Below are 10,000 nucleotides of genomic sequence, written 5' to 3'. Positions count from 1 at the left end.
ATCATACACTTCCTCCGCCGCTTCAACCGGCTCACCTGCGAGGTGAAGGCTTCGGCCGCTGAGGGCCCCGCAGCCAGTGCCTCGGGAGTCAGCGAGTATACCGCGCTGAAGGACGGCAGTTATTGAGGAGTGCTGGCTGAGAAACCTCCAGACAGTGAGAGAAAAGAAGAGTCGCAGGTTACGGGCAAGCGGGTTTCATTTTTGTTGTTGTTGTTGTTATTTTCCTTACCGGATTAATGAAATTCTTAGTGTTTGTAAACTCTATGTTACTGTTCAGTTTAATCTGTAAGGTGTTCGACTTTGCTCTACTGTGTATAAAAATAATTTTAAATCCACCCTTTCATAATTATGCAATAAGGTGTTTATAGCACCACCACTTCAATGTTTGGTTACATCATTGTTTTATGTAGTGTTTTCCACTAAACAAGCCACTTCGATTTGCATTAACAGGTTCCATTGTCATGTCATAAATTTATTTTTGTTTTGGTCTTTTGTAATTATACTTATATCGGTAACGGTGAAATCCATTTCTAGTTGTTTTAGTGAAATAAATGTATGTAAATATATGTGCCCATGTGTGCGTTTGTGTGGAGGGGGAGACAGAGGCTATAAGAACTAAGTAGCATGTTTTCCAAAGCTTGATTATTGTACACTGCGCCTTCTGATTTAATGCCGTAAATGTAATCCACTAAGCGATTCCAGATTCCAGTTTCTCAAACTTAATGTGACGACTATTCAATAGTAATTAAAGAATTTGATCTTGGTAAATGCGTTTTCCTTTGTTCGTAATTTCACGAGTGCATTACCATTTAATAACACGATCACACGCAGGCTACATGAGCCTAGGAACCTTTTCAACGTCATTTATAAGAGTCGGAATCATTAGCGAGGAGGACAGTGCTGGTAACCGCACGTGAGGTCTAATGGAGATGTGAATACTCCAGCTAGCAAGCTAAACGATTTTCTACGTATTCTGTTTTTTTAAGCGTAAGTAAAATTTGTATTTTTCTTTATTTAAACGCCTTAGATTTGTATAAAAAGCGTTGTCTATGTATGCTGTGAGACTGTTAGAAGTGGGCTAACTAACGAGAAGATGTCTGTGCTAAGCCGTGACAGGCTGGACATAAGAAAGTAAACAGACAGTCAGCGGTCGCTCCGGAGAGTTGGGCGTCCTGGCGAAGAATGAAAACTCAGTAACTGTTCAAAAACAAATCAGAAACTGTAGTTAGCGTTAGATACAACTAGATACAAACTACAGACGCAAAGTGATAGCAACTGTGTTTTTTACCACTTGGCAGCACAGCTGGTTAACATCGTAGCTAACGTAATTTACATTTATTTACATTTATGGTATTTAGCTGACGCTTTTATCCACAGTGACTTACAATTATGACTGCGTACAACTCGAACAATTTCGGGTTAAGTGTCTTGCTCAGGGGCCCGGCAGTGGTGTGATTTGAACCAGCAACCTCCTGATAACAAGTCAAGTACCTTAACTTGTTATACTTGACTTAGCTACTTTGGAGCGATGGGAAGACTGAGAAAGAAACACAACTGGAAAGGCAGGCAGCAGAATACACATCCGGTGACCGCTGCCGAAAACCAACAGAGTGACGTGGTGGTGGAACTAAGTGGTAATGAAGTCTAAATCAGCGCTCATTTTTTGGTTAATTCCATTGGGTAATGCTGTCCTGCATATTACCTTACTTCATACTACATATTACCTGCCTTTGTACTTTTGTTAAGATGTTTGCCGTGACCCTTCCAAAATAGGTATTTAAAAGGTATGCAACTGAGAACTTGTGGTGATGCCCTGTAATCGGTTATTATGGTCTTCAGGCAGTGCCATTCTGAAGGGGGTGGATGACAGTAATGTGCTGGTGCTGCCAGCCAGCAAAGCCAAGAAGCCAAAGGTGGAGTATTCTGCTCCTCAGAAAAAACCTCTGTCCAAGAAACAGAGAAAGAATCTGGAGAAAGTTCTGGAGCAGAAAGAAAAAAAAGCCCACGTAAGTTGTCTGTCTGAGTCTATGAAGGGGAGAATCAGACAGTCTATTAATGTTTACATTCTGCTAATAGCCCTTGGTGTTTGAAGATTTTAGTCAGTGCATGCTATACACTTCTGTTTTTATGCTGTGCACTCAACTGTCTTGTGTTTTTTGTCCCATCCAGCGAGCTGGTATCTTAAATAAACTGGCAGAAGTTCAGCTTCCGGAATCTGAACTGAAATTGCTTTACACAACCTCCAAACTGGGCACTGGAGACAAGCTCTATCAAGCTAAAGAGTAAGCGCAAAAGCACTTAGCAGCTTGCGTCGTGTTGTGTTGTTTTCCGTGGACTCCAAAACTGACCCTGTTTCCTGCGTGACCTCCATGTGTGCGTGTGCAGATCTGTCGGCGAAGGGCAGAACGACAGGCCGGCCCCTCTGAAAATCAGCAGCCTGAGAGGAGTCAACAGCAGGAGGAAGAGGAGGCGGGAAGATGAAGAGGGGAGCGAAAGTGGCGAAGAGGTCTCTTCCGAGGAGGGGACGAGCAGCGCGTGCGACTCGTCTTCGGAGGCGGGTGAGGCAGGGGCAGGAGACGAGGTCTCGGACGGAGTGGCATCTGGAGAAAAGGAGAACCAGGAGGAGGAAGGGAGAGTGGACATGAAAGAGGGAGGTGAAAAAGAAGGAGAAAGGGCTACGTGTGGGAAGGAGGCACGCCAGCCTGCTGTGTTCGTCCCCGTGGACCGGTCGCCAGAGATCCAGGTGAGAGGAAGCCGTTGTTCGTGTCTGTGTGTCGCTCTTTTTTATTTACAGATTCATTTCTATTTATTCGGATCTCTTTGTGCACGCGTGCATCTCTTGCTGCTTGTGTGGGTGTGTGTGTGTGGGCTGCAGGAAGCTCGGCTAAAGTTGCCCGTGCTGGCTGAGGAGCAGGTAATCATGGAGGCAGTGAGGGAGAACGAATGTGTGGTGCTGTGTGGGGAGACCGGCAGTGGGAAAACGACACAGGTGCCCCAGTTCCTGTACGAGGCTGGATACGCCAGGTACACACTCCCATTCCAGAGCACAGTACACCCAGCAGGGACACACTCCCAGAGCACGATGCACACACTGGGGACACACTCACAGTATACTGAACAGATACCCAAATACGGTTACGAGGTACATGCTGCACAAATGTTTTTATTGTACGTGAAACAGAAACAGTTATCTTAATAACGTCCCCTGTCACTTCTCTCTCTCTCTCTCTCTGGGCTCTAAGGGCTGGGGGCATCATTGGTGTGACTGAACCCAGGAGAGTGGCAGCAGTTAGCATGTCTCACCGTGTTGCCAAGGAGATGAACCTGTCTACAGGGTGTGCGCACAAATCCCTCGAAACATTCCGTTCCGATAGTTAACTTACAACAACTACACTAACTGTGTGTTTGCTATCAGGGTGGTGTCTTATCAGATAAGATACGAAGGGAATGTCACCAAAGACACCAAAATCAAGTTCATGACAGATGGTGTTCTGCTGAAAGAAATTCAAAAGGTAATGTTTACACACGCACATACGCACACACATGCACACACCCACATCTTCATGGCTTAATAATGTTTGTATGTATAGGACTTCCTGTTGCAGAAGTACAGCGTGATCATCATTGACGAGGCTCATGAGCGCAGTGTCTACACTGATATTCTCATCGGCTTGCTCTCGCGCATTGTACCGCTCCGCAACAAGGTAACGTTTCTCACTCTCTGTCTCTCACGCGCACACACACACACATATACACACACACACACACACACTCTCCCCTATAAAACACATCATGTTTATAATAAAGATTGTTAGTATTACCTTTTTTGATGGGGAGGCACATTTGTCAGGTTTGTGTGTGTCTTTTAACCCTGTAGAAAGGTTTGCCTATGAAACTGCTCATCATGTCAGCCACACTGCGGGTGGAGGACTTCACTGAGAACAAGAGACTCTTCCGCATCCCTCCTCCAGTCATTAAGGTCTTAGCCCCTCCCACTCTCCATCCCCTTCCCCGCCCCCTTTTCCTGACCCATTCACAGAACTCTCTGAAGGTTACACTGAGCACTTTTCAAACTTTTTTCAGTGGCTTCAGTGGTTGTTTTACGGATTATATTTGTCTCTCTTTTTGTGTGTGTGTGTGTGTGTGTGTGTGTGAGATTAGGTGGAGGCTCGTCAGTTCCCAGTCACAGTGCATTTTAACAAACGCACGCCAATGGAGGATTACACAGGAGAGGCTTTTCGCAAGACCTGTAAGATTCACCGCATGCTGCCACCAGGTCGGGAACGTATACGTACATACACGTGTGCCCAAACACGCATGCAAACTCTCACACACTCATGCATGCAGATGTGCACAAGCATGTACTCACAGATATGCAGACATGTGCACACACCCATGCAGATGCTCACATGCTTGCAAATGAATGTACGCACACATGCAAATACACACGAACATGCAAATGCATGTAAACACACATGAATGCAAATGCATGCACAGAAACATGCACATATGCATGCATGTGCAAACACACATGCACACACAGGCAATTGCACACACATGCAAATATTCTTATATATGCTGATGGATGCGAAAGCACACACGTATGCAAATGCACACACACATGTATTCAAATACACACACGGACACACACACTTGCAAATGCACAAACGTGCATACAAACACACATGTATATGCATGCAGATTTGCACACAAATTCTCTTTCAAATGTGCACACACAAAGGTTTTGTGACACCCATAACACATGGTAGAATGGCCCACATGTGGTCAAATGTATGAGTTATCTAGTTAAGTATAATCCAATCACCTTGTTAACCATAGTTGAGAGTATCATTTCTATTTGTGTCTGTCTGATCTTTTTATAAACAGTACAGTTGCCACATGATTGATGTGATTTTAATGTAGTTAACATTTTAGCATAATTACACTGGCTGAGATCTCATTACTGCAGCCTGAGTGTAGAACATGTGACGCATATGCGCATGCAAGGGCAGTAGGACTCTTCTAAAAAAATAAAAAATCAGAAACGCAAGTGCAGAAAGGCGCTGCCGATTCGACTTGCATCCTTGCCCGTTAAACGGCAGCACGGGTGGAAGGCCAGACACACGTACGTTCAGGTGGGCTGATAACGGACTAGACATGTGCTGCGTGTAGGTGGAATCCTGGTGTTTCTGACGGGCCAGGCAGAGGTGCACTCCACATGCTGGAGACTGAGGAAGGCTTTCCCTTACAGACCTAACAAGCAACACACTGGTAGGTGCACACACACACACATAAAAAGCCACGCATTTTTTTAAAGAAAGGTCCGTGGAAAATTGGTGTGTATTCACTCTTACAGATCCAGAGATTTGGTCAGAAGATCCGAGGAAAGCGAAGCGGAAGAAAACTGTGGTACTGATTACTCCCATATCACTACTCTTCCAGAGATTACACACGCCACCACATTTGCCCTCAGTCCTCTCTCTCTCTCAGTCTCTTCCTCGGATAGATCTGGATAACTACTCCGCCCAGCCCGTGGACGAAGGCGATGAAGATCGGCAGGCTGGCATCGATGACGACGATGACGGCTCAGACCTGGAGTTGGGCGATCACCCAGAGGAGACTGGTCAGGTGTTAATTAACTGGTCTCTGCAGTGTACCACCCTGTACTGAGAAGTATAATGTGAACTGTGTGTGTGTGTGTGTGTGTGTGTTTGGTCTTTCAGAGGAGAAGGCTGATCCTTCTATCCCTCTGTATGTGTTACCTCTCTACTCACTCCTGTCATCTGAGCAGCAGGCTAAAGTACTTTTACGTCTCTTGTGTTTACTCGTTTAATAAGAACTTAGATTTCTTTATGAATGTTTTTTACTATAAGTTACTATAAATATATTTATGTTTATAAAAGAGCAATACTGTAGTTAATTTCTATTCTTGATGTTCTGGGATTTCGTTATCGTCATCGTCATCTGTGTGCGCGTACCTTTGCGTAGGTGTTCCGTCCACCTCCTCCAGGAGCTCGTTTGTGTGTGGTGGCTACTAATGTGGCGGAGACGTCTCTCACCATTCCCGGCATTAAGTACGTGGTGGACTGTGGCCGGGTGAAGAAGAGATTCTATGACAAAGTGACAGGAGTCTCCTCCTTTAAGGTCACCTGGACCTCTCAGGCCTCAGCCAATCAGAGAGCTGGGAGGGCAGGAAGAACGGAGCCAGGCCATTGCTATAGGTTGGATGTTCTTTGAAGTTCAGTCTTTTGATGAAAGATGGAAATGCTTATAGATGTTAAATCATTGGTGTGTGCTTTTTTTTTGTGTGCGCACAGGATCTACTCCTCGGCAGTGTTCAGTGACTTCAGCCCATTCTCCGAGGCTGAGATAACTCGTCGGCCTGTCGACGATCTCGTCCTGCAGATGAAAGACCTCAACATCGACAAGGTGAGTGCAGAGAAAGAGCTTCTCTGTTCACACACTTCCATACACACACCCCCATTCCAGCGAACGTGGCATGTCCCAGCTTGCTGTAAATGGTGGCCCTAACCATTACCATTACCTGATGTGGGCATGTTTGTGGGTGTGTCTTCAGGTAGTGAATTTCCCGTTCCCTACCACCCCCTCGGCTGAAGCCCTGGTTTCTGCTGAGCAGCTGCTCATCTCTTTGGGCGCGCTGGAGGAACCACCTCGCCAGGGACGGTAAGACATCTTTCACTTTCTACTCTCGCTCCCGCTGCCTTGTCCTGTTGGTAGACGTGTCTTTTATTTTTTTCTCTCTCTCACACACACACACACACACACACACACACACACACACACACACACACACTTTCTCCTGCAGGATGGTGGATATGGAGAGGGCACGCCTCTCCTGCCCCATAACCCCCCTGGGTCGTGCCATGGCTGCGTTTCCTGTTGCGCCGCGCTATGCTAAGATGCTAGCGCTGGGCCGCCAGCAGGACTGCATGCCGTACGTCATCACTGTAGTGGCGACCATGACTGTCAGAGAGATCTTTGAGGAACTGGACAGGTGAGACTCAGTCGTGCACAACTTTCTCTCTCTCTCCTGCCTTACCTCTCGCGCTCCCTCTCTTTCTCAAATTCAGTTCAATACGCTTTACTTTCATTTTGAATATTGCCAACATTCTGTTAATTTCTTTACAATATTAGGAAATTAAGATTATAGCCTTTATATTAATAATTAAAGAACTGTAATTAGAATGAAAGAATAATTGGTCAAGATAAGAAGTAGAAAAGCAAAAATAATGTAAATGTAATATAAATAACTAAATGTTAAAACTATTTAAATATATAAATAACTACATTAATATTAAAACTAAATTATATATCATCCTGCTAAAATGCTACTTTCTTACTTGTCTTCTGATAGGATGAGCATTTTGTCAGTATTAGACATCTAAAGTTGGGGTGTATCATCTCATTATATCATCTCATCATTATAAAGTAAATTTGCTGTATTTGGTCAAATATTTTACGTTAAATGAGAGCGCAGGTCTGTCTCTGTTCTCTGGGAAGCCGTGATATATTCTATCTAGTCTGTATGGCCAGGCTGTGTTCACAGAGTCTGCATTTTGCCAGCGTAGTTCTGTGTTTAATATTGGCTAGTGTGGGTAGGTAGACTGCTACAGTGTACTGTCGTTTTAGAGCCAGATAGCGCTACATTTTGAATTGTGTTTGTGTTGTAATTTGTAAACGTAAAAAGTAATTTGGTTTGGTCAGACTGGTCCTGATGTGTAAGAGTGTTTGTCAGGATCAGCTGTGTGATTCTTTGTTCATCTCTTCACATTCCAGGGTTTTGTAGAAGTAGGAGCTAGCTTTTTAAATGGTTAACATTTTTCAGTTCAGATTGGCCCCCCATACCTCACTACCGTACAGCAGAATTGGTTCTATAACTGACTGAGCCAAATTTGAATTGCTATTTGAATGTGAATTTGACTTTAATTGCATAGAATGTCCTGCATGCATTCTCTCTCTTCTTTGACTGCCATATTTTTAGTTTCAAGTTGAACTAATCTTCAAACCTAAATTCCTAAATAATTATAATTTGCATAGGTTTCAAATTTTTGTGTTTATGTGCACCTACACCACTGTCAAAGCTTTTTTGAAGTCTTATGTTGCCAGTTCTAATATAGTCAATATATTAGTTTTATGCTTTCATTTAGGTATTGTTTTTGTGGGTAATTGATTATGGAGTCATTTTAAAATATATGGTCTGTATGTCCCTGTTTTGAATAGCCAGTTCTTCTGATTTAGATTTGTTAAGAGTGTTAATGTTCAAAAATGTGTCTTTGTGGACTTCTCACGTTGTCAGTTGTGCTAGTGTGTGTTGAGCTGTTTTTGTGGGGTGTATGTTGGCTGATTGCTTTCTGGAACATTTTAGTGCTGTTTAGGGCCTGTCTCTGTGACAACCTATCCATCTTATTGGGCTGTGTGTGCGCGTGCAGAACTGCTAGTCTGTGTCCTTTTAATGAACAGAGTAATTTATCTGTGACCAGAGAGGGGTTTAGGGGCTTTACAGAGAATGTCCTGAGAGAGAAAGGATCTAAATCTGTTATCATATAACTATATTGTATAGCTATTTCCAAGAAATGAGCAAAAGGTACATGTTCCCAAAGAGTACCTTCACAACCGCCCACTGATAATATACAGGTCCAGACTGACAGATCTGCAAGTCTGCAAGAGGTCCATTCTGTTTATCTGTGTGTCAGAAATATATTGGACATTAGTTAAATTTCTTGTGTACTGGTGTCCAAATAGTTGATGTTGCTCGGTACTGAAGTCAGGTAGATCTCTGGTACGTACGTACATACGTTGTAATGTTTCATATGTAGAATGTTTTGTTTATTTATTTATTCATCTATCTGTTTATTTTATTGATTAAATAAGCAGTGTTGGTGGAGGCTGGGATTTTATCTGCAAAGGTGTAGGTCTGTTGTGGCTGTGTGCTGGGCGTTGGTGGTGGGTGTACTGGGCTGTGCGCTGGGCGTTGGTGGTGGGTGTACTGGGCGTTGGTGGTGGGTGTACTGGGCTGTGCGCTGGGCATTGGTGGTGGGTGTACTGGGCTGTGCGCTGGGCGTTGGTGGTGGGTGTACTGGGCGTTGGTGGTGGGTGTACTGGGCGTTGGTGGTGGATGTACTGGGCTGTGTGCTGGGCGTTGGTGGTGGGTGTACTGGGCGTTGGTGGTGGGTGTACTGGGCTGTGTGCTGGGCGTTGGTGGTGGGTGTACTGGGCTGTGCGCTGGGCGTTGGTGGTGGGTGTACTGGGCTGTGCGCTGGGCGTTGGTGGTGGGTGTACTGGGCTGTGTGCTGGGCGTTGGTGGTGGGTGTACTGGGCTGTGTGCTGGGCGTTGGTGGTGGGTGTACTGGGCTGTGTGCTGGGCGTTGGTGGTGGGTGTACTGGGCTGTGTGCTGGGCGTTGGTGGTGGGTGTACTGGGCGTTGGTGGTGGGTGTACTGGGCGTTGGTGGTGGGTGTACTGGGCTGTGCGCTGGGCGTTGGTGGTGGGTGTACTGGGCTGTGCACTGGGCGTTGGTGGTGGGTGTACTGGGCTGTGTGCTGGGCGTTGGTGGTGGGGGTACTGGGCTGTGTGCTGGTGGCAAGTGCACTTAATGAGCGCCTCCCCCAAACGGCCACAGTCTCTGCCAGTGCTTTGAAAAAGTTAAAGTATGGAGTTACCTCTGTGCACACATAGCTAGTGAACCCGAGTTCACTTATCAGCACTGAATACACAGGTAAATACCTTTGAGCTTACTCAGCAAAACACTGCTTTCATTCGAAACTTGAGAACCTGTTAAGCCATGTCATTTCCATTTAAAACATGTATGTGCAAAACATTTAGGTTCACTTGAAAACTTGGTCAGCGGTACTCTTCATATTCAAATCTCATGTGCTTGTGAGATAGGTTTGCCCTCAACTCCAAAATCCTTTCTCTAAATGGCTAGCTAGTTTACTTCCTAGTATCAAATCAAATGTAAATTATTTATTAGTAAGCCCTTC

The 10,000-nt window shown here is 45.0% G+C and overlaps 2 protein-coding genes across 4 annotated transcripts in view; both read left to right on the top strand.

Annotated features, from left to right (window-relative positions):
- The window catches only part of gp1bb (glycoprotein Ib platelet subunit beta), a 3,604-nt gene extending 3,038 nt beyond the window's left edge, over positions 1–566 (top strand). The window contains exon 3 of the mRNA XM_026999773.3: positions 1–566. This exon is cut by the window's left edge and continues 166 nt beyond it. Within this exon, the coding sequence (XP_026855574.1) occupies positions 1–126 (126 nt within the window). The 3' untranslated portion in view covers positions 127–566.
- Positions 567–714: 148 nt separating this feature from the next.
- dhx37 (DEAH (Asp-Glu-Ala-His) box polypeptide 37) overlaps positions 715–10,000 on the top strand; it is a 16,977-nt gene continuing 7,691 nt past the window's right edge. The window contains exons 1-19 of one of the 3 annotated variants that reach the window (XM_026999774.3): positions 715–987; positions 1,516–1,634; positions 1,840–2,006; positions 2,170–2,282; positions 2,386–2,743; positions 2,876–3,024; positions 3,243–3,335; positions 3,416–3,512; positions 3,591–3,704; positions 3,878–3,979; positions 4,162–4,276; positions 5,173–5,271; positions 5,357–5,409; positions 5,491–5,623; positions 5,724–5,800; positions 5,989–6,221; positions 6,318–6,429; positions 6,578–6,684; positions 6,827–7,015. In XM_026999774.3, the coding sequence (XP_026855575.2) occupies positions 1,529–1,634; positions 1,840–2,006; positions 2,170–2,282; positions 2,386–2,743; positions 2,876–3,024; positions 3,243–3,335; positions 3,416–3,512; positions 3,591–3,704; positions 3,878–3,979; positions 4,162–4,276; positions 5,173–5,271; positions 5,357–5,409; positions 5,491–5,623; positions 5,724–5,800; positions 5,989–6,221; positions 6,318–6,429; positions 6,578–6,684; positions 6,827–7,015 (2,417 nt within the window). In that variant the 5' untranslated portion in view covers positions 715–987; positions 1,516–1,528. Of the gene's footprint in view, positions 988–1,515; positions 1,681–1,839; positions 2,007–2,169; positions 2,283–2,385; positions 2,744–2,875; positions 3,025–3,242; positions 3,336–3,415; positions 3,513–3,590; positions 3,705–3,877; positions 3,980–4,161; positions 4,277–5,172; positions 5,272–5,356; positions 5,624–5,723; positions 5,801–5,988; positions 6,222–6,317; positions 6,430–6,577; positions 6,685–6,826; positions 7,016–10,000 lie in introns of those variants that run through there. The other 2 variants (XM_081707466.1, XM_081707468.1) reach the window with 2 other exon arrangements.

Source organism: Electrophorus electricus, chromosome 25 (genome assembly GCF_041902795.1).
Source record: "Electrophorus electricus isolate QZ-2024a chromosome 25, ASM4190279v1, whole genome shotgun sequence".
NCBI classification, from domain to species: Eukaryota; Metazoa; Chordata; class Actinopteri; order Gymnotiformes; family Gymnotidae; genus Electrophorus; species Electrophorus electricus.
The sequence above is the reverse complement of the archived record's forward strand: the minus strand, read 5'-3'. Positions and strand labels throughout refer to the sequence as shown.